Genomic DNA, 23,521 nt, shown 5'->3' on the forward strand with positions numbered 1-23,521 from the left:
GTCCGTCAGATTGATTGATTAAATCTTTATCCTCGGACTGGGAAAGCTTCTTGCAGAGCTTAATCCTGGCAGTTTCGCATACTTGTATAGGCTTTGAATCACTGACGCAGGCCCGGTCGCGAAATTTTTTTTCCCACGAGATTTCTGTATCATTGATTCTAGTCACTCTAAAAGTAAGATTTTCCGAAAGTGTTTTGAGAGATTGGTTGATTCAGATTGCGAAATAACTATTTACCAATCAAATTCTGCAATGATAATAATTTATAAGCTTTCCCTAACCCTACTTTTTTTGAAAAGCTCTTGTGCACCGCAAAAATTAATTTAAAGAAGAAAAAAAGTTTGACTTCGTCGGGCGTCGAACCCTCGTTCTCACGATCACTAGGCGAGGATGAAACCACTGAACCAACCGTGCCAACGAGAAAATGTTGCATTCACACGGTTTTAATCCAAACTTTTACCAACATATGTAAATGAGACAGAAATCTCGTGGGAAAAAATTTTTCGCGGCCCGGTCACCGAGATTGACAGAGTGAAGTTTCCGATTGTTGAAGTGTTGTTGCCGAGGAATTATTCCATCCATTAGATGCCGCTGAATGGAGAGCAGTCCTTAACGTGCGTTGCTCAAGCGCACACCCCGAGAGTCCAACCAGCGCCGCCTGATCTTGAAGTATCTTCGTTCCAGAAGTGACGCGCTAACCAATTGAGCTATCGAGGCGGTTTTCAATAATTCTAGTTCTCCCTCAAAATAAGAAAATCATCCTTCATTAAAAGCGACATTGAGCCTTGTTTTCCTTCTGACTTGGGGCCGGTTACCGAGATTGACAGAGTGGAGCTTTCGATTGTTGAAGTGTTGTTGCCGAGGAATTATTCCATCCATTAGGTGCCGCTGAATGGAGAGCAGTCCTTATAATGCGTTGCTCAAGCGCACACCCCGAGAGTCGAATCAGTGCCGCGTGATCTTGAAGCTTCTTCGTCCACGAAGTTAAGCGCTAACCAACGGAGCGGAGATATTTTTAATAATTGTAGTTCTCGCTCAAAATAAGAAACTCATCCATGTTTTCCCGAGAGAACCAACGCAACTCTGCAAACAAAGCCAAAATTTTCACACGAGAGCCGAGCTGTTGATGAAATTTACAATTTTGATAACTCACTTTCGGTAAATACAGTTATTGTGGTGATAAACAAAACAAAGGATACCGCCTAAGGGAACGTTCAAATATTACGTAACGCCTTCGAGGGGGAGGGGGGGGGGGTTTATGCAAAGCGTTACGTTAGCGTCACATCGGGGGGAGGGGGTTCAAGCAAAACGTTACGTAACGCTTTCGAGTACGAAATGGTAGTTTTTTGTGCTGAATTCGTAGTGAAAAAGCGTTACATGGGGGAGGGGGGGGATTGAAAAAAGCGTTACGTTGGCGTTACATGGGGGAGGGGGGGTCAAAAATTCGGAAAAAACGCGTTACGTAATATTTGAACGTTCCCTAAAATGTCTTTGCGTACCATCAGTGATTTACACGCAGCATAGGTTGAAAATCACTGATCTAACAGTACGGTATTCGATTCGATGACGCCTATAAGTCGGCATGGAAAGTAGGCTGAATGCGAAGCAAGAGCCATTCTTCAGGGTAGGCTAATCTAGCCTGTGTTCTTGAAACAACTACACAACGTTACGAAAGAGATGTTCTAATCTTCATTATTTCGCCAAACGAGTATGACTGAATTTCAAATCAAAAAGTATCAAACTTCGGAATAAACCAGTTTATGCTAAATTACATTTGAAAAAGTGAGCTGCAATAAAAAATCTCCCAGCCTAGGTAGCCAGCTGCTATGCTTGCTAATGATCACAAAGAATGAAATTAAACGAGTAGACATATAAAAACTTATTTGGTCTGTTGTAAGAAGCCTAGTAAGCCTACGGTAAAGTATAATATGAACCAGTAGGCTACACAGTACATAATGCGAAAAATCAGCACCATAACAAATAAATTCCACAACAGTTGAAGCGCACACCACGAGAACCGAACCTGCGCCGCTTGATCTTGAGTCAGGCGCTTAACCACTGAGCGCATCATCATCATTAAGTTCCTTCCTCTCGTCGAGGGTTGGAGGCAATGAGACGCCAAGTTTCTCTGTTGTAAGATTTTTCTACTGCAGTTTTGTATTTAAGTCCTGACCAGTCTTCAATATCATTAGTCCAAATTCTTGGTGGTCTGCCCCTATTTCGTTTGCCGTTCATTTTTCCTTCTAGTGGTTGTCTTTGAATAGAATTATTGCGAATCATGTGGCCAAAATATTTCAATTTTTTTGATTTAATTGTTTGTAGAACTTCCATGTTGGTTTGTATTCTGGATAGTACATCTTTGTTTGTGATTTTATCCTTCCATGAAATTTTAAGCATTCTTCTATAAATCCACATTTCAAATGCCTCAAGTCGTTTAACCATCTGTGATGACAGTTTCCATGTTTCTGCAACCACTGAGCTAACGTGGCGAAAAATGTTGATACCAAACCTGCACAAGCTAATTCAATAAAAGCATATCTGGTATATGAAATGCGGCAGGCACTTTAACATTATCCACTCGTCGAAAAGCGTACCTACTCGCGATTCAGCTGATTTCAGTCATGTGACTCGACACGCGATTTTCCACGTTCTTTGTGTTTAACTTGCTACCATAAAACGATTTTCAATAAAATTTTGCCCCATTGCCGTCTGATCAGCATTCCGCGCGTACTTTTGTCAGAGCTTTTAAAACCAGAATGGGCCTGAGCAGCGAAGCGTGCGAATGTACAGTCTACGTCACAAAAGACGAGCAATCAGCTGATCACGCAACAGTTGTTACTGCCGGCGATTTAACTGTAGGCTATTTAACTGTATAACTGTACTGTATGATTTAACTGTATGTAGGTACATCAAAACATCAGATTTCAACATCAAAACATCAAACAGTTTGCTCAAAACCTCAGATCTGATGTTAAAACATCAGATGTGGTGACGTGGCTTTTGTTATTGTTGTCTTTTGTGACGTATTCTCGAGCAGTGTTTGCACTTTTTGGTCATTTTGAAAAAAATTAAAAATAAATGAAACATTGGACTTTGGGCCTTGCCAGCGCCATAGAAAACAAATTTTTTTTGAGATGTATTCTTGAATGTTCAGTTTACGCATTTTAATGCTTAATTCCGTTTGAAAATTTCATTTAGTATGCCTTTAACGTTGTACTAAATGAAATTTTCCTACGTGCCGGTGGGTGTTGTGATATAAAAATCTGGTGTGATCAGTTACAGTAGTCTGAGGCTAATCAGTGAATTAAGCAGAGATGTACGTATACGCCGCAAATTCTACGCCGCATACTTGCGGCGTAGACTTTTTGTTTGCGCTACCGTTTGCGGCCACATTTTTTTGGATAGTTTGCGCTTGAGGCTACGCCGTAAAGTTTTCGCGGTTTTTTAGCGCATAGCGTCAACGCATACTTTTTAATGTATTTTTTTTCGTTACAACACTCCAATACCTTCCAGCGCTGCAGTTGAAAGAATGTTTTCAATAGGCAAAGACATATTGGAACCAAAACACAGCAAAATGTCAGATGAACACTTTCAGATGCTTGTGTTTCTTCGTGGAAATTCAAAATAAAACTTGTTTGTTTCGAGTGGTTTATACCGTGTGAATGTTTGGCACCTAGCAAACAAAATGAGTTTGCGCTAGTGTATGCGCTAACGCTGACGCCGCCAACTTTTTTTACAAGTTACGTTGACGCATACGGCGTATGATTTTTCGAACGTTTGCGTTTACGCTGACGGCGTCAATATTTTTTGTATGCGCGTACATCACTGGAATTAAGTATTTCGAACCAAATATGTATAAGTTGAAGGAATGCATAAAGGTAGTTATCAATAGTAACATCCCAAAATACTGTTTTTGAAAGTTAACTTACTGCTTTTGCGATAGCCTATTACTACAAAAAAAAAATTAAACAGTCACACTGTCTCCCCATAGGACCACCTCTTCTGCTTTGCCATGGCTACAGCTAGCCAAGGTGGGTCATCTCTTTGTTCAAGGAGTTGCTTTTCGATTTGGTCTTTTCCCGAGATGCCGCGATATTTATTTGAAGTTGGGGATCTTTCTTCTGGAGTTTCGCCGGTATTACGAAAGTTCGCTGCTTGAAAATTTTTATTTCTTTTTAACGAAAGAGAAGCCGTAGAACTGTCACCTGATGCCGCACTTTTTGACAATGGGGTATAGTTTGCTTTTTTCGATTCTCCAGTTTCTTCAATCTAAAAAACAAAGTTATATATTTTCAATTTTTCATCAGCATTTACAAGAACAAAGCACAACCTACATCATATAAAGCAATAGTAGTAGAGTCGTTTGGTGTGCACATCTCGTATGCAGTGTCTTTGGCGCTTGCACCATTGTTAGAAAATGTCACCACATGCGTGTACTGCTCCATATCCGCCACTGATTTTGGTGGCTGGGCAATCCTTAAAGCTATAAAGCAATAAAACAACACTTAGCCTATGTACGTTTCAACAACGGCTAGACTAGCTGTAGGCCTATAGGTCTAATAACCAGGGAGTCCAACCGAACCCGCACCGGATTTTTGTAAACCGGTTTTGGTGCGATTTTGTCTGAACCTTAACCGGAACTGAACCAAAAATTTGAGTTAGCTTAAACCCTAACCGAACCCGAACCGGTTGAAAAAAGCGGTTCACTCCAGCATTACGTCATTGTTCGCATTGTGGTAAGTGAAGTTGTACGTAGCATGTTGTTATCTTGGAGGCCACATTGTACGGATGAATTATAGCCTATTCCGTAACACACGATCCCCTATCATCGATGCTTTGGAGAGGAATTTTGAGGTAAACAACTTCTGTTCTGTGACTTCATAGACAATATAGTTTGATTGTAACTTGTGCAACAAACAACAAAGGCAAGTTAATTGAGCAAAGCAGTGTTGAGATCAGTGTTGCCAACCTTGCGGTTTTCACGCCCAATTGGGCTAGTTTGTAGTTGGGCAATAGTAGGCCTAGGCCTAATTTTATCGGACCCGAACCGGAACTTATAAAACCGGTTTTAAGTTTCTTCAAACCTGAACCGGAACTGAACCCAATTTTGAAACAATCTTTGAACCAGAACCGGACCCGAACCGGAAAAATCAAACGGTTCGACTCCCTGCTAATAACTAACTAATTGTTGTCATAATGTAGGCTAAAGCAGAAAGAAAGCATGGCATAGAGCTTACGCTGCCATTAGACGCGCCAAGTTGTCCCCACTTCTTTGATCGCGTTCTTGCCAATGAAACCCATGATGGTGCTGAAGGATTAAGCAAAGATTCATCTTTCTCTGAAATAAAGTTAAATATTGTTGCAATCGCATTCCAAATTTCGGTGATCATTTTCAATCTACTTGATGGAGTCTGGCAGCTCTGGATAGGGGAGCAAAGAGTTGGCTATTGAACAATAGCTTCCTCGTATTCGTCAACCACTAGGATGTAAACGCGCATCGATTAATAAAACAGGTTTTACAGGTTAAAGTTTCAAAGTTGTTTGATTAATGGCCGATAGTAGGTAGGCCACAGCTTTTGATCATTTCAATCAAACTGAGGCCATTTCTTGCCACAAAAATTACAATATAGGCTACACTTTTTTTGGATGTATTTACCGTCAGAATGAATATCTTTCGCCACAGACAGGCTCTTGTGTTCGACGTTGGTAGATGCAGACCTTGTTACTGTCGGTTGCTTCATGGTAGGAGAATCCGGCAAAGCGTTGATTCTCGGGTCAAAGAAATCAGAGTATCTGTTGTTGTTGTTTTTGCTCATCTCTTTCCAATAAGATACCTGAATGAAAATGTTATGGTCGTATTGTTTTTATTTTGGTTTATTTCTATATTAGAGAAATTACATAACGCAGCTTTATACTCAACTGTATTGGAACTTGTTTGGTTTATTTTTTGCTTAACGCTTTCTTGTGTCATTTCTTCGTTGTAATTTGTATTGTGAACAGCCAATTGCTTCTTAGGGCCCTTCTTTCGAAGTTTTGCAGGTGGCATTGATTGAAGTTGTACGTTCATATTCTCTTTCAACATTGCTGTCTTTGGACTGTTCTCTTCAGCAGAGGGGTCCTTGTTTGCAGAGACTTTTTCTTCATGTATTGAATTTGTCACAATTTTAGTAGAACTTTTCCCTACTCTTGACTTGCTTTTTCCTTCAGCATAATTTTGGTTTTCCGTGTCGACTTGATTCAAGTTTCGTTGTTTTTTCAGGACGCTTCCTTGTTTTGAATTACTTAGAATATTCACTCCACTTTTAGATGTTTCCTCAGCGATGTGAGAAAGAGATCTGTTGTTTAGTTTGTTTTCATCCATCTCAGATCCTCGGTTGGGAGATCTCAATTGTTGCATCACTCCTTTCAATAAAGGGTCGGCTGTGACATGGGCTTTGGTTGACGAATCTAATGTATCATCATCTTTTACTTCGCATTTATTTGAAGCGTAAATGCTATTAGTTTTCTTTAAGTTTTGCCGGTAAATCGCTGCATTGGATTCTTTTGAACCTGCACTTGCGTTTGCATCAGACATTCCAGAGACTTCATTGTTCTGAGATAATGATACTTGATCTTGTCCAATTGGGTTTAATTTTTTTACCGAAGTTTTCTCTCTTTCTTTTTTTGAGTGGTTATTCCTCGTTTTCGAAGAAATTTCAAAAAAACTTTCATCTTTTGGTTTTTCTTTTTTGATTGACAGTTTTGAAGATCGTTTGTCTGAGTCGTAACTAAAAGCTTTCACCAGTCCTTGGTTGACACTGGTGACCGGCCGTGGTTCGTTTTCGCTGTGACTCCTCGCGTACTTTTTTAGTTTGTTAGCGTCGTCAGATTGAGAAGGTAAGATAGTGTCGTTAGACGGTGACGTAGGAATTTCTGATGAAATCGAATGCTGCAGTTCGCCAACATCTTCTTTGTCTTCAGCGTGTGCTTCTTTGTTGAAGAATTCTTTTGGTTGATCTACGTTTTCATGATTTGTTGTGACTGTGACGTCTACAAATGAGACAATAAGTAAGTTAACTACGTCATGGATTATGTCGATAGTTCAGTTCAGTTTATTTTCTTCTGTTGAAGCTTCACAATCATTGCAAACACAAATGACATGTAGTTTGCGCAATAAGGATAACAGCAAAAGGTCAGCTGCAACCCAGCCTTTAAATAACACAAAAATATATACGTATAATGTTTTAGCACAAGTAATAACAGAAAATAACTATAAACAAGATTGCAAAAACATAAACCACAAAAAGACTAACAAATGGTGAGTTTCAGGAATGGTTGCTATAATTTTTTTTAAAAAAACACTTATACAGTATTTGGTATGTACACTGGTTTCGGTTAACTTTATATAATCACTATTGCCGACAGTGAAACTTTTTGATGATTGAATTACAAAATCTTTAACTTTATTTTCAACCTAATACATCTGGTCTGGATTAGACTATGCTGATTGGCATTACTTTGTTCAAGAGGAGACACTTCATGTAGATTTTTGGATTCTTCTAGATCCACCGAGTTATTCTGCTGTAAAAATATTATTGGGTTAGCATTTTAGAATATGTACTTCTTTATCATGTACAATTTACAGCTAAAAAAGCAAAAACAGAAACGGATTTAGCCAACGTTAGGCTACTATGAACGCTCAATTGCCCAATTTAGCCTTAGCACTAAGGCTCTTATTCTTAACAACGCTACAGCATTAAACAACAGGGCTTTCAAAAGAAATGTACTTCATTTGCAAAAATCCATTTGGGGTCTTTACAACATGCATAAGTTATATACAAATTGTTTTAGCTGTCTGGGGAACTTACAGAGCAAGCAAAGAAGTCAATGGGCAATTCGTTTTCAATATTGTTTAGCCATGGTGTCCGTAACGTTTAGATTTGGTGTAACATATCTGTTGTGCCCCACCTCATTTTATAAACATTGTTGGACACCAACATATTTTTGACAGTCGGAAAAACGGACAAGTCACTGAAATCTTTAAAGCAAACAACAATGTCACTTGATTATAACATCGTCATACATCTATTTGACGTTGCCGACAACATGCCTAGCATGGCATTGTTTATAACGCAAACATTACACACAATCACCTTAAAGCTCCAACAAGCATTTGAGCAAATAACTCTTGAAATAAGTAACGAATTGCAAAATAATCATGCACACGCTCATTTACAAACTCGTGTGCACAGACGTAGCCACAACTACTTATGCAAAGGATAGAATAGCCAAGTTCACGTCCAGACCTTCTATATCAGATTATATCAAAAATATATCACGATCGTTTCTCGAAAATTCATCTCCAGCCAAAAATGTTTGCAAACAAAAATTCAATCATAGGATACGCCTTATATCAACAGAAGGTTAGAAGGTTACGAACAAAAACAGTTCCACCATGTTTGATTCACTTTGAATACATTTGGTCAGTGGCGTAGCAACGCAATATGCCGCCCTTGGATTTTTTCTCGAAATGCCGCCCTCCCTTGACACCGTCGTAAAAGCTGATTAAAATTTCACACAACAGAAGAATTAAAACAGTGTTTGTTATATTTTATTAAAAGTTCAAAGTAAAACCACTCCTTACTCAGACAGCTGAAAGATTCTTTCTCTTTGTCTCCTTCTTTAATACCGTAGGCTACACTAATCGCTGGCTTGAATGCCCTTTCTATATTCTGAAACCTTTTGGGCCCTAATTTGATCATCTCAACTCTCATGTTATGAGTAAATGTATCTGGCCAAGTAGCCACATCGTTATGAGAATAATAGATATTGTCTGTTCTATCTTTATCTGAAATTGTTTCATTCATAGGCTGACTTCTTTCAATGATCACTTTGTTATTGTTTTGCTCGAGGTACACTTCTTCTTCCGTCTCAACTTGAGGTAGCGATTTACTGTGGCTGCTAACCTCTTCAGGCTCTTCTGTTTCTTTAGTAGAGGCAATTGTTACAAACTTCAAAATGTCCCCTTTATTCTTTTTTAGTTCTTCTTCTCTAGCTTAGAATTATTTTTTTTTCTAAAAAAAGCTCCACTTTCTTTTACTCTCTTCATAGGCAAAAGTAACTTAAAAACTTTGCAACTTAAATTTTGTTCTGGAATCTGCAGCACCATAGTTAAAAAAACAATAACCTTAATTGCAAATTTGCTGAGTTAAGCTAAGTGATCTATTTCAGACCTGAAACTATAAACCTTTTACAAACCTAATCTATCTTCACACATGAAGATGGAGGAATCCCGTCTATCTACCACAGACAGATAGCAAAGGTGGCCGTTGACACGATAACCTCACAGTTCCTTTCTGTCTCCTCGCGAAAGTGAAATAAACTTAAAACTAATCTAAACTTAACTACCAAAACTAAATTGACTTAACAATGCTATAGCTTACAACAAGTTACAACCGACATTCCATGATGATTTCAACAGCATGAGTATCATTATACCAGACCTACCGTATAAAAATACCACAGGGTGAGTCACAATAAAAAAAGTTGCAAATTAGTTTAGAGGCATAACTTGTGTAATGTTTTAGCTTCACTTAGATCAGTGTTAACTTACGTCTTTTAAAGTCTGAGTCTCTCTGAGAATAAATTAATGTGATTGTCTTTGTTCGTTTAAAAGGTTATCACATTTTGCCGCCCTCCAGCAACGTGCCGCCCCTAGATTTATCCACAAGATCCAATGGGTAGTTACGCCACTGCATTTGGTAATTTAAAATTTCCTTCTCTCTTTTTTGGCTCTCAACAGATAAAATCAGGTCGATCAAGGCAATGTTGTGGTCAACATTCGCACAAAGGATGAAAACGTCTACGTGGCAGTAGCCTACTTTAAAAGCAAAGTCTGAAAAAGAAGAAACTTCCACTGCCCAACCAAGATAAAAGATGGAAGAAAGGGCAAGATGGGTTTGATAAAATGTCAAAAAAAAAAAGGTTTAAGTCATAGCGTACATTGTTTATCTCACTAGACAACTTCAACTTTCGACGAGGTTTGCGATGTTTTGGCCTGGCTTCGATTTTAGCATAAGCAGCATTGTGCTTCAGCTTCAAAATATCTTCATCTTTTTCTGTAAAACATATTTTTCTAATATTTACATAAAACGTAAAAATTAAAAGTCGTTGCCTTGTTTCCATGCATTACTGCATGTAGCCTGTAGCAAAGTAATCACCCAACCGTGACCCCTCTAAATGGTACGGAGACAATCCTTCCTTTCCAAGTTATATGGTAAAGGACTTTGAATCTCTCAAATACTTTGACCAATGGTTAGTTGGTTGGTTTTGAATCTTTATCCTGGGACTGACAAAGCCTTGATAAGTTATTCCTGGTAGTTTCGAATAACTTACTTGTAGAGGCTCTTGACGCAGGGCCGGTTACCGAGAATAGCAAAGTGAAGTTTCCGATAGTTGAAGTGTTGTTTTACCGGGGAATTATTCCATTCACTACTTGCCGCTGAATGGAGAGCAGTCCTGAAATACGTTGCTCAAGAGCACACCCAGAGAGTTGAACCAGCGCCACTTGATTTGAGCCGGCGCGTAACCACTGAGCTGACGGGGCGGCAGGAGCGTTGACAGGGGGGTCTAGGTGGTACTTTTGGACCCGGGCCCGGAATATTTAGGGGGCCCGGATTTAAAAGATTCCCCGCGACTTCAAACATTATCAAGATCTTACTATAATCAAATCTAAAGGAATTGCGACCAGAGGTTAAAACAGCCACTTCAGCCGTCAGATGGTAAAGTACCGGGCCTCCTTCCGGGTATAGCCTAGTGATTTCCCTAACCACGATTTTTTTTTTTCAAAAACACGAAATATTTTTCTTCACCCACTCTTTAATTCTGAATATATATATTTTTTGGTGGTAATCCCTTCTAGCTACTTGCATCTACAATTCATAGCCGTAGAAGATGGGGGGCAGTCGCTCCCCCGCTGAAAAAAAATGTCGCAAATTTGGGCAAAAATGTCTAGTTATTTGGGCAAATCAATCTTACCACAATGTTTCGACGTCTCACCTGTTTAGAAACTTTACATAATTGTTGTAATTTATGAGATACATTTATATTTTCCAATGAATGTAAATGTATTATCACCGACTTTGAAAACTGTTGCATGCGGTATTGCAATCTGGGCAGAATGATAAGTTTCGATTCGACAACTGTAAAATAGAACTGTAAAAAAGCACAGTTGGGAAACAGAGGTAAGCTTATTACTGATATTCGCTAACATGTATGCTGCATTTCTTCATGGGTAAAAATTAAAAGCCTACTGGTTACTGGTAACTTTATGCGATTGTTTGTTTTTTCTCAATATCCTACTTATGTAGTTGATTATATAAATCATTTGGGCAAAAATGTCTAGTTATTTGGACAAATCAATTCTTACCATAAGTTTTCAACATTCTACCAGTTTAGTAACTTTATAGTTTTGCATTTTGTATAAAAAACATTTTGCTTTGAATGTAAAACAGAGTATCGACAATTTTGAAAACTTTTATGTTTGGTATTAAAATTTGGGCAGAATGTTAAGTTTCAATTCAGTATTTGCAGAAAATAATGCTTCGACAAGCTAAGATAAGCTTATTACAGATGTTCATTAGAATATCATCACACTAGCCTACATTTCTTCATTGGTAGAATTTTGAAACCTTGCTGGGTTCTGGTGAGCTTATAAAGTTTTTGTTTTTTCTCTATATCCTACTAATGTAGTTGTTTGTAAAACTATTTGGGTAAAAATATCCAATTATTGGATAAGTCAATTTTACCATGAGTTATGCTATGCTCGCAAAACTTGACTTAAATACTACAAAGATAGCTTATCATTTTTAGATATATATACTGTATATACAAAATAAGCATTTGTTATAAACTTTAATAATCAACAGTTGTGAGGCCACATATACACCACTTTTGTGAGCATTGATCCCGGCCACTAACTATAGTTATGTACAAAGTGAAAAAGTATATTAAATGAAAACAACTTGTGAATTTTCCTGTATTTAATTTTATGTTTTTGTGAGCTATGGTTTAACTGTTTTCAGCATTGAATTTTTTTGTATAAACTGCTGTTTGTCTTTGCCAGTCCCAAGGTTGATATGCTCAGCTATTTATTATCTATAACACAGTATTAGAGCAACAACAATCAAATATAAAGACACATGTTATGTTATTTTGTCATCCAATTTATGCAGTTAATATATCAGGCAATGTAAACAGTGCTATTTTTGTGTCATGTTTTGGTAATGTCTGTATTTTGTGGCAACAATTGAGTTTGAAGTTATTATCTGGGAGTGATTTTTCTTCAATGCTTGTGATTTGAGTAGGCCTAGCTGCTTCATTGTGAAGTAAGATTATCTTTGTAATGATCTTCTGAAAAAACATTGACTATGACTATTTCATTGTAATATAATATCAATATTTTTGGTATCAAAATTAGTTTTGTTCAAAGGTGGAAGTTTGATGCACATAGCATGGTAAACTGTCCAATTCTTTTCAGGCTGTAGGATTTGAAGCAGCATGGATATTAAGTAATGTTACTGGTTTGATAAGTAAACGGATTGTCATTTTATTTTTTTTCAATGCAAATGTACAAATATTGAATCTTTGAATTAAAAAGATTGAGCTACTTTTGGTCAAGCCTTTTATTGAAGTTGGTCTGGAGATTTTCATATAATCTGGTGACATGAATATTCAGCAACTATTGTTATCCAGTTATTGGTGAAGTCTCAGTTCAAATTTTTTTGAATCCAGTTAGGCTTAATATTGAATATTTTTTTATGATACACAAGAATGTTTTAATTTGATGGTTTATTTAAATGAAACACAGACAGGTCTATGAAAGTAGATTAAAGTAAGTTCAGCCTTGTTGTATATACTTTTTTTTTGCTTGTGTTTCGTACATGGCCAAGTTGATGACTCTCAGAGATTGTGAGTAGCCTAATTTAGTATTTTTGAAAATATATACGCCAAGACAAAATTTGGGCAAATTATGTTTGCCCCCCCCCCAAATGTTTTACTCTCCTAGGGCTACTTTACAAAGAATTAATTTTAGCCGAAAACTCCAACAATTTTAAACATACTGACGAAGATCGTGATTGAGAGCAAGGATTTTGCGGTTTATGGAGAAATCCCTAATGCGTAATTGCACAGTTGGGGAAATTCGTGGATACAACAAATCTTTGAGAATATATAAATGACATTCCTCTTAATTTTCTACTTTGAACGACATGTGTCATCTTCATTTTAACAGTACATCAACAAACGTTTCTACACAACCTGATATTATTATATTCATAACATTGTGGATGAAGGGGGCCCGAAAACAAATGGGTACCGGGCCCGAGAAATCCTGTCAACGGCCCTGCGGGGCGGATAGCTATCAAAGCAAGCATCTCCATGTGGTCGCCTGGTGTGCCGAGCTGGAGAAATGAACTTGCAACAACAGTCGCTTTAAAGAATACGAGTGACACAATAAGGGTGGTAGCGAATGGTAGCGATCTAATCAAAATACGTCAAGCAACACCTTTGTAGCCGATTGACTAGTTTGAATACGTTCCATTTTCTGTTTGAGTCGTTGTCGTTCTGTCAATTACCTGTAGGAGAATTTATTTGAAATTGCGTTGCCTCATTTTGCGGATCTTTTGTAGATATTTGCTTCACGGTGACACGCGGTTTCTGAACAAATAGTTTATTTCAATACCAAACGTCAATGACTTTACAGATTTGTACAAACATTGTCTTTGAAGTTTTAACGTTTTACTAAACCTACGTCAAAGCAATACAATAGGCTATGACAGAGTAACATAAACTAGACCTTTTTACAGCATTCTTCTGTAGCTGCCAACCACTTTGACACCAAAAGTTTCTACTTGACAACACGTGAGTAATTTTGCTTAGTCATTTAAATACCACATTAAGAACTTTTAATTTTATCCGAGGAAAGTTATTTTCTGTCCAAAAAGTATTTTTTCCTCCAAGAAATATCAAATCAATTTGCCAAGGAAAGCCAGTTTATGAAACCACCTCGGAAATGCAGAGAAAAAAAGTTTGGTTATCTAAAATTTATCTAAAAAAGATCTTAAATTTACTCAACGCAGGCTTTCTTAGTTTCTATTCCATTGGTCTTTTATTTGTCGATGCTAGAAACAATCATATTCCAGATCAAACGTCACTAACCACAGAAAAGAAGGAGATGCCGGATGGGGCACTGGTGGAGAGCAAATGATCTCCAGGAATGGTTGGTGATCTTGCTCGAGGACTTAGATTGAGTTTCTTGTTTAATTCATCCTAAACACACCACAAGGAGATTTGATAATTTGTTCACAGGTTATGCATTAAGCCGCTTGTAAGAATCAAACAGCTTAAGTTTATTTTTATTTATTTCACACTGCAAACAAAAACTCAATGCATCCACGGACCAATTTACACAGCTATCTTCGATGGATAGGCTATACAAATATCTTCTATCTTTACTTGGTAGGTTGCAGCTATCTTCGATGCTCCACCAAACAAAAATATTTAATTGACAAGTTGTAAATAGTTTACAATAGTGAAAAGATAATGGAAATCTAATCAAGAAATGGAAAAACGGAAATCCAGTTCTTAATAAAAACTCTTTAACTAACTGATCAAAAGAAACAACTATCACATTTTTATTCTTTGACCTTGTTGAAGCTTTCTACACCATGAGCTATCAAATATCCAAACAAAATCGAATAGGTTTGCTTTCAAAAGTCTCATCTGAATACGATACTCTCAAAAATATAAAAGAATCTTCTGCACGAACGAGAAGATGGAAGATGCAGATCCAAGTTTGTACAGTAAGGAGGAAGTAAAAAAATCATCAGGATAAACAAAAGAACGACTATCAAACAAATGATAAAAAAGGACAAAACTTTGGAAATTATTTTAGTAGGCTATGATATGGGTATGGATATGAACATGATACGCACCATGGAACAGCAGGAAAACATTGATTTTGTATGAAATGTTTAGCAAAGTTCTTATCGAGTGTTTATTGACCTAGATCGGCTATAGTCGTGCATGACCAAATGTTGAAGGAAACTATAGAGCTGCAGCGTTTGAGACTAAAAAACTAGAATCACATTTAAAGTAGGCTACACGTGGCCAAAGATATGTTCGTATGTAACACTACCTATGTAAAATCCATCAATATTACCAAAAGTCTATCAAAGCACCTTGAAGCTTAACACTGCATTGGGAGAGGGCAGTTCATCATCCGAGACAATAATTGTGCTTTTATTGGGTGGCTTCACAATAGATTTCGGTGCTGATTTTGGGGCATGGCGAATGGAGGTTTCGAGTAAGCTTGGGTCCGGGTTGAATATGCTGTCGTGGGATAAACTGATCCGTCGATCCAGGTTTTGCTCTGAAGTTCTTAAGGTTTGAAATCTTATTATTTTCTAATTCTATCACGATAGCCTATTATTGTTGTTATAGGTCGGACATCGCACTGCTTGGAGAGGAAACATTTAGGCCTATGTGGGCTGTGAAAGAAAAGCAACACTACAATCGTTGGTTAATAAATAATTGTTCAGTTGGTGAAAGATTTTAGTATTTGTTTCGTTGAAGTTAAAAAAAAAAGTTGTTTAAAACTCTGATTTTAGTCTAGAAGTAAATTTAAATTGATCCACAAAAAGATGGTGTTTTGACAACTTGTAAACAAACTTACAATTTTGTGTAGGAGTTCTATCATTCATTACGTAATCAAAAAATCAAACCGTTGAATTGCTTAACTATCTTATTCATAACATTTATGTACGGGATGAAACAGCTCACAAAACACTTACAATTCAGGGTCTTCTTCAGGCAAGCTTTGTCCTTTAAAGATAGCAGGCACCTTAACGTTCTTTTTACCATCTCGTATTATTCGCCGTATTGCTTTGAATGGTTTGAACTTTTTCTTAGCCCCTAAAAATTAAAATTACTTGTCTAACATGCGTTTTGTCAATTATTTTACTCTGATAATATCTGATACTATTTACTCTGATAATATACCTTCGTACCAGTCTTGACGGAAGCGAACCTGTGAATGTATTAATTTTGTAGATCTTGTTGAGCTCGCTATTCTTACAGCAAATGGCATCTATGATTCCCTGAAAAGCTGCCTAAAATCATATGGCATGTCTACAACATTTTTATCTTCTTGTTTGATTGGTGTTGTAACCTATGTGATGGCGCGGCTGTGATGATAGGTCGCAAAAATGGTGTAGCAAAATTGCTTCGTGATGAATTTCCTGACATTGTGGTGTGGTATTGTGCAACCATAGATTGGAACTATCGGTTCGTCATGCTGTAAAATCAGTCAGTAATTTGAATCGATTTCGATCTTTTATAGACAAACGCTATAGCCTTCTTCTCCTAACAATAGCAGGGAATGGATGAATGTGCAGCGGCTGTTGAAGTGCAGTTGTTGAAAATCGGAAGGGTACTGGACACACGTTGGGTAGCCTCGAGTTTCCGCACAGTTAGTGCCGTCTGGAATGAATTCCCAGCACTTGTCGAATTTTTCAAAAAGGGCGCTATTAGCGACACAAGAGATTCTCGGGAACGTGCGAAATATCAAGGGCTCTTGTCGAAGATAACATCTAGGGATTTCTTGTTGGACTTGGCTTTGATGTACGAATACTCGCAAGAATTATCCGAAATAGCCTAAGCCTTGAATTGTAAAACAGAGCATGTAGGCTACTATTTGAGATGCAGATAACAAAATTAATAATTTGCAAAATTATTTGAAACACGAAGGAACGAACCCGGACGACATTATGGCATTGCTAAGGATGCTGAAAAAAACTTAGAGTTCAAAGGTGTAGAATTACATGTAAACAATTGCAGAAATAGCCCGCTAATCAATCCCCGCATCTTCTACACTGTAAATCAAAAAGTGTAGTTTTAACCACTTCTAAGGGTGGTCTAAAAATTCCACTTCTACTTTTTCATTCCCACCCCATAGCCTATTGGGAAAGATGGTCATTTCCACCCTACCAAAGGGTGATATTTTCGGTGCACGGTCGTTTGGTCGACAGACATTTGGTCGACAGGACGTTTGGTCGACAAGACATTTGGTCGACAGGACGTTAGGTCGACAGAACGATTCATTTTTGGGTTAGGGTTAGGGTTAGAGTCAGGGTTAGATTAGGGTTATGGTTAGTTAACTAACCCTAACCCTAAAATAAATCGTTCTGTCGACCTAACGTCCTGTCGACCAAACGTCCTGTCGACCAAATGTCTGTCGACCAAACGTCCTGTCGACCAAATGACCGGGTACCATATTTTCCACCCAACAGAGAAGGGTGTATAATCACTTAGGAAATTCCATTCAAGATCGCTTGTTGAATTCAACAGACTTGTCATTTATTAACAGCTGAAAAATACTTGATTCAACTATTTGGCCAGAGGGCACAGTAGCCTAATGACACACGGAGAAAACGAAATCATTGAAGTGGCAGAGAGATTGCGTTTAGATGAACGCGAAGCAACTGCTGTAAGAGGACTTCGTAAATATATAACTACGAAAAGAAGATCCCAGAGTCTTCAAAATTTGATAACGTCACTATAATCTCTTCCAATTTCATCGAGCGAGTGTGAGCGCGGATTTTCACAAATGAACCTCATAGGCTACTGACATCTGACCGTGCTTTTCTACACACTGTATAACTGTTTCAAGTTTACTCTTTATACGAATGATCCGTCTTCCACTGAGAAATTTTTAACCAGCGAAGTATGTTGGATCCTGATTACGCCATGGACGTAACCCGGCAATTGAGACCCGAAGTCGCCAGAGGTTTTATGATTTTGAATACGATAAGTGTCTTAAAAATTGTAGGCTATAACTTGAAAAATCAAAAATCAAAAGTGGAAAAAACTAAAAACAAATTTTTTTCTTCTTTTTTTTCTAGGCTATAACTTGTATTTTTTGTATTATTATTTCACTAAAATATGAATATTTGCATTGAACAACGCTATACCATCTATAAACTAGCAAAGTAATAAACTAGCGCTCCAGAAGCTAATCTTCTGGAAATCCACCACTGAATATAATATTTTTCAATTATTGTCTTCATTGCAAGCAGTAAAGCAGTGTAGAGTGTAACACTGTAGGCTACAGTGCTAGTGCCAAAATAACAAAAAAAATGTTTTCGTTTTGCTTCCATTAGGCTACATGAAGCAAGTTATAAGCACGTTTTCTTTTCATTTCTCATCCATGAACAATTTAGCATAGCAACCATCATCACCGTTATTTATGTTAGGTATAGATCCTCAGCTCTCACGCAAGGCAAAATGTGATCGATAACTGCGTTTCTTCAAAATTATTTTAAGTCAAAGAAACCAAACAACATCGAACATTGAACATTATTAATGAATGCATTCCAGCTGAGAATCTCCCTTCGAAGGTTGTCCAGGTTGCACTGTAGCCCCAATAGAATGACTGTAAACCAAAGGCTAATGGCCATTTGTAAAACATACCAACATCTTTTAGGTCGTCTCCCTGTCCACTGTCTTCTGATTGGTTGAAACTAGTAGGCCTACTAGCCATTGTCAGGCTACACTCAATGTCAAGTTGATAGTTTCTTCTAGAAGTTCTATATAAACATACACATCTGGCCAAATAAAAAGTTAACAACAATCTGCAACAATACTGTGCGATAACAGTTTACTTGAAAGATTCAACTCGGTAGGCAATACGGTACGGTAGGCAATATATTCCGTGTATGATTTCGTCCAGTTGTATTGTGATGGTGGTTTATTATCCACAGTAGCGTAGATGCAAACCCTTGTGCATATGGGTCGCATAAAAATTATTTTCTGACATGGAATCACAAACCGAAAAATGTTGAGTAGCCCTGGCCTACGGCACTGCATTCATTTGCATGCTTATTACACTGGGCAACAAATTTTTGATTTTGTATTTTTATTTCCATATTTCAATGATTTTTGGGACGCTGAGTCCGAAAACGACCTTAATTTTTTCATACTGTCTGCCATTTTCATGTAATCGGCAAAATGTTTTTTCTTGAAATAACAACAAATTTTCGTCATTCCCATAACTACGGTGGCTAATAACTTGGCAATTCAGTTTATTTTGAAAGAACCATAATAGACCAGCATAGCAACTCTTGTATGTAGGCTACAGTATTTCAGTCTTCCAATAATTTATTATCGACGATGTTCCACTTTACGGGACATTTTGATGAATTCGAAACTGAAACCTCTTCTCAACACAACACAACCAAATGGATTTTATCACTGTAACAGAAAAAACTGCTCCGCTTGCAAATATTCGATCACTACAAACTCCTTCAACAATTCCATTAACACAAAAGTATTTTCAATTTTTCAACACATCACTTGTAATTCAGAAAATGTTGTTTATTTAATATCCTGTTCGAAATGTTGCAAACAATACATAGGTGAAACCGGCAGTAAATTAAAAACAAGGATATCAGAACGTATACTTAGTATCAAAAAGAAAAAAGTCGATTACACCGTTGCTGCTCATTTTAACCAACCCGACCACAGTATTCACAATTTTCAAGTCTTTGGTATCGACAAGTTATACAAGAAAACAACCTACAGAAAAGAAAAGGAAACGTGGTGGATTAATATCCTCAACGCCACTGAACCATTCGGTTTAAATAAGAAAGGTTAATTATACTTTTGTTCAATCTTTTGTTCTGTCGGTATGGGAACTTGTGTAACTTTTGTATTGTGTATATTGCATATTTCAAACATGTACCTATGTTACTGACAAATAAAACATTGATTGATTGATTGATTCAACGTACTTCCTTCTTACTTTTTATTGCTTTCCCCCTCCTTACGATTTTTTAATTAAATGAAATTTTTGTATACTACAATTCACTTTATGACGTCATTATTCCATTGCATTTTTATGTTATTTTTTTACGTTGCTAAGCTGTTACAGTACAGTAGTAGAAAGATTGGTATTACAACAGCATTTAAATTGTTAACGGAAAGCTTCAAGTCAGCTTAAAATTATTTCAAACCTAGACTTTGTTTACATTTAATTTAAATTATTATTTATTTATGGTTCAAACGTTACCTTTTGAAGTGTTACCCTGTAGGCTACTTTTATAATATTTTTTAAATCAAATATAGTTATTACTATCTGAAGCCTTTACAAATTGTTTCACCTAACGGATCATCAGAAGGTCTTATTCAAATAGAATTCTATATAAATGATTCTAATTGAATAAGACCTTCTGATGATCCGTTAGGTGAAACAATTTGTAAAGGCTTCAGATAGTAATAACTATATTTGATTTAATTCGCTCTGCTTTGCCTTTTTGCTTGGCATTGAGCACTTTTTGTAGTATTAATAGTTTTCATTGTTTTTATAATATTTTTTAGATATTCTTTTTGAATGCTTTTTATTTGTGCTTTTATAGAGTACTGATGAAGCCGCCTTTACGGCGGCGAAAGCTCTACCAATAAATTTTTGTAGTTACCAAACCTGGTTGATTTTTTATTGATACAGTATTTGAGTCTGCAACACATGTTCAGCAATGCACACAGTAATCAATATAATCCACAAAAAGTGGAGATTTGATTGCCATTTCTTTTGTAATTTTGGTTATCATCTCGAGTTAAGGTTCACACATAATTTCCATTAAAGCGTCATCCCATCTTTCTTGGTATCTTTTCTCAATTACCTGAAAGCATCTTGGAGAATTAGTTTACAGCGCACCTAGCTCCCATCTGCCAATTTGGTAAGAAAACATCAAAATGTGAATGTAAGTAATACATTTTCTGTGACAAACTGGATCCAAGCTTGCAATATGCTTGTAGAGAGAGTTCGAACAGATTTTCTTAAAACTGCATTCCTCTATTTCTGTCTCGAAAACCACAAAGATTTACTACGTACAACAATTATTCTAAATGATTGCTAAGAAATTTTTTTTTTTTTTGAAGCCGACATTTGGTGTTTTAATTTATTGGATCCAAGTATTTTTCTATTCAGTTAAGCTGCAGATACTCCACTTCATACTTTTTCTTCCAAAATTTTTTAGACAGTAGACGGATAATGCTTGAATTGAAAACTTCTCTTGTATAATTCAACACCTTTCAGAACTGCTTTACAAGCTCTTGCTTTGTGTAGCCCACGTCATTGACAAGGAAATATTTTCACTCTGAACCAAAACTTGTGTGCACCTGGTGTTACTTTGTTTTATAGGGATCACTCAATTGTTTATGTAATGCGGATCATTTTAATGCAAGGCAGAGAAAGCGTAAAGATGTCATCCTATCTGGCTTAGTAAATAGATTAGCCTTTTTACATTGTACAATGAGGCTTTTCCCATTTTAGTTGTACTGACTTTATTGATATCTCATCAACAGTATCATAGCCGATGCGGCCTTTGATGAACTAGATGCTCAGTTCGTAAATTTTTCCAATGTTCCCTTTGTCGTGCAGTGTCCCAAAGTGTTCTTCGTTGACTGATAGATGTATTTTGTTGAAAATTAAATATAAATGTTGTTCGTTGCCTGCCACGAGCACGTCTCCCAAGAAAGCGACCGCTTAGACAAAGATTTTCGAATTCGTCTTTTCTGATGATGTGACCGAGAAATTTGAGTTGCCTTTGAGTTATGTTGTTCAAACAAGCTTACGTCATAGTTCCTTATTTTGATGTACCTTGATATCTACATCTCTGTTAAGTTAGATGTAGAGGCAATAAACGATGACTCTAACATGGGTAGCGCAGACATTGGCAGATCTTCAAATTGGGGAATTGAAGCAATTGCAGAGTGGATGCTGGGATATGTAATTGCTTTTTCTTCTCTCTTATTCCATGCTAGGACACACCTGCGTCTACCACACAAAAATAGAGACCATTTAAGTGATTGGCATGTTTTGTTGCGTAGTGTGAGTCGTTGCAAAAGGGAGAAAGTTTGTTCTTCACAGATGGAAGCGGAACGTTTCTTCATTGCGTTAAAAAATCAGTCGTTCAATCTTCTTGAGGCCCACAGTTTGGCTGCAACTTGAATGGGCAAATCATGAGGCTCTGCAAATCTGCAGGCCCTCCATAAGAACGCAGGTTCGACACCTACGGAAAGCAAGCAGCTGTGTCTTGGTAAGGCACAATGACATGTTAATACGATTAGCTTCCTTGCCCTCCCGTATGCTAAATCGTTAACCTACACCATGGACCTGGATAATAGATATAATAGTCTCGTCTCATGATTTAGCAATGATTGGTCGTTGTTTGGTTGTTGTTCTATTAACAAAACCAATTACCGGACGTTTAATTGAGCCTTGCATATGTGAACTCTTCCTGTGGTTGAACTTTGTTCTCAAACAAATCAGATTCGAAAGCAAATTACACAAATGCCTTATTTGGTAATAGTTTGATTTTATTGCCTTCAAAGGTGGAATCTCGTTGCGATGTGAATATCACATGTCCACATAAGTTGTTTGATGTTTGTAGTGTTATATTGCAACAAGCCTGACTTCAATCTTTGTTAAACTAAGATCCCGATAATGGAAGCTCATGTCTGTCCTTGCGATGTCGCAAACTAGAAGCCTACTGATGAGGACTAGCCCAGTGGCGTAGCCAAGGGGGGGGTTTTGGGGGTTACAACCCCCCCTTTGGCACGCGTGTGACGTCACGATATTGAGAATGATGCTTTCAGTCTAAAAAAAATTTGCCTAATTTTAAACAAATCTGCATTAAAAGAGCGAGTTTTGCCAATACCAAACACTCAAATATCTCAGCCTGGAAGTAACAACAAGAAAACATAGAGACTTAGCTTTATTTCCGAAAAATGCCGAAAAAAAACATGATCTAATGCTTTTGCTATGCCACCGGACAGCACCATTTTACAGGAATATTCATACCCACATTTTTGTTGAAAATGCTCTCAAAATGCACCAAATTCAATGTAATTTTTCAAAATTTTCTGGGGGAGGCCCCCCAGATCCCCCGCCGCTGGGTGTCGTCTTAGGCGAAAACCCCCCCCTTTCAAAATTCTTGGCTACGCTACTGGACTAGCCTACAACCTCAACTCAAATATTTTGGTGTTTTTGCTGACAAGACCAAAACTTGAAGCAGAAAATTTAAATCTGGAAATAAAATTTATAATTGAACTTGAAAAATCGATTTGAAAAAAGCTAGATTTTAAAAATCGAAAAGAAACAATATATTTTTTGTTCAAATACATGAGCATTTGTGAAAAAAATAGAACAAAAACCATCTCAATTGAGCCATAGCCTACAGTTCAATGTTGTAATAATTTGTACTACTAAATATTCTGTTGGTTGGACTACACTTTTAAAAATCAAACTCTTAACCCTTTGAAGGTTGGGGGGGGGCTGTCAATTCAACTTTTTTGTATCAATATTTGTATCTCTAAAACCACTGAGGCTGCGATTATGAGACTTCTTGACTTTTCCTAACTTTTATTCACCTCTATTGAGCTAAAATTTTGAGCGAATAAAGGTTATAAATTGAGAGATATAAGGCA

At 37.1% G+C, this 23,521-nt stretch overlaps 1 protein-coding gene across 2 annotated transcripts; it reads right to left on the bottom strand.

The window, feature by feature from the left end:
* Positions 1–1,152: 1,152 nt before the first annotated feature.
* Positions 1,153–18,634, bottom strand: LOC145779545 (uncharacterized). 2 transcript variants are annotated; one of them, XM_082591151.1, is made up of 11 exons: positions 18,506–18,634; positions 15,829–15,949; positions 15,217–15,415; positions 14,195–14,305; positions 13,612–13,693; positions 9,980–10,095; positions 7,495–7,555; positions 5,919–7,027; positions 5,655–5,832; positions 5,236–5,336; positions 1,153–4,267 (listed from the first exon to the last, which is right to left on the bottom strand). In XM_082591151.1, exons 1-11 carry the CDS (start codon positions 18,573–18,575, stop codon positions 3,971–3,973), a joined length of 2,445 nt encoding a protein of 814 aa, XP_082447277.1. In that variant the 5' UTR covers positions 18,576–18,634; the 3' UTR covers positions 1,153–3,970. The 2 variants fall into 2 exon arrangements, with proteins under 2 accessions (XP_082447277.1, XP_082447276.1); XM_082591150.1 differs by having other exon boundaries at positions 7,495–7,558.
* Positions 18,635–23,521: the final 4,887 nt, after the last annotated feature.

The sequence above is a fragment of the Aplidium turbinatum genome, chromosome 11 (assembly GCF_918807975.1).
Source record: "Aplidium turbinatum chromosome 11, kaAplTurb1.1, whole genome shotgun sequence".
NCBI lineage: Eukaryota > Metazoa > Chordata > Ascidiacea > Aplousobranchia > Polyclinidae > Aplidium > Aplidium turbinatum.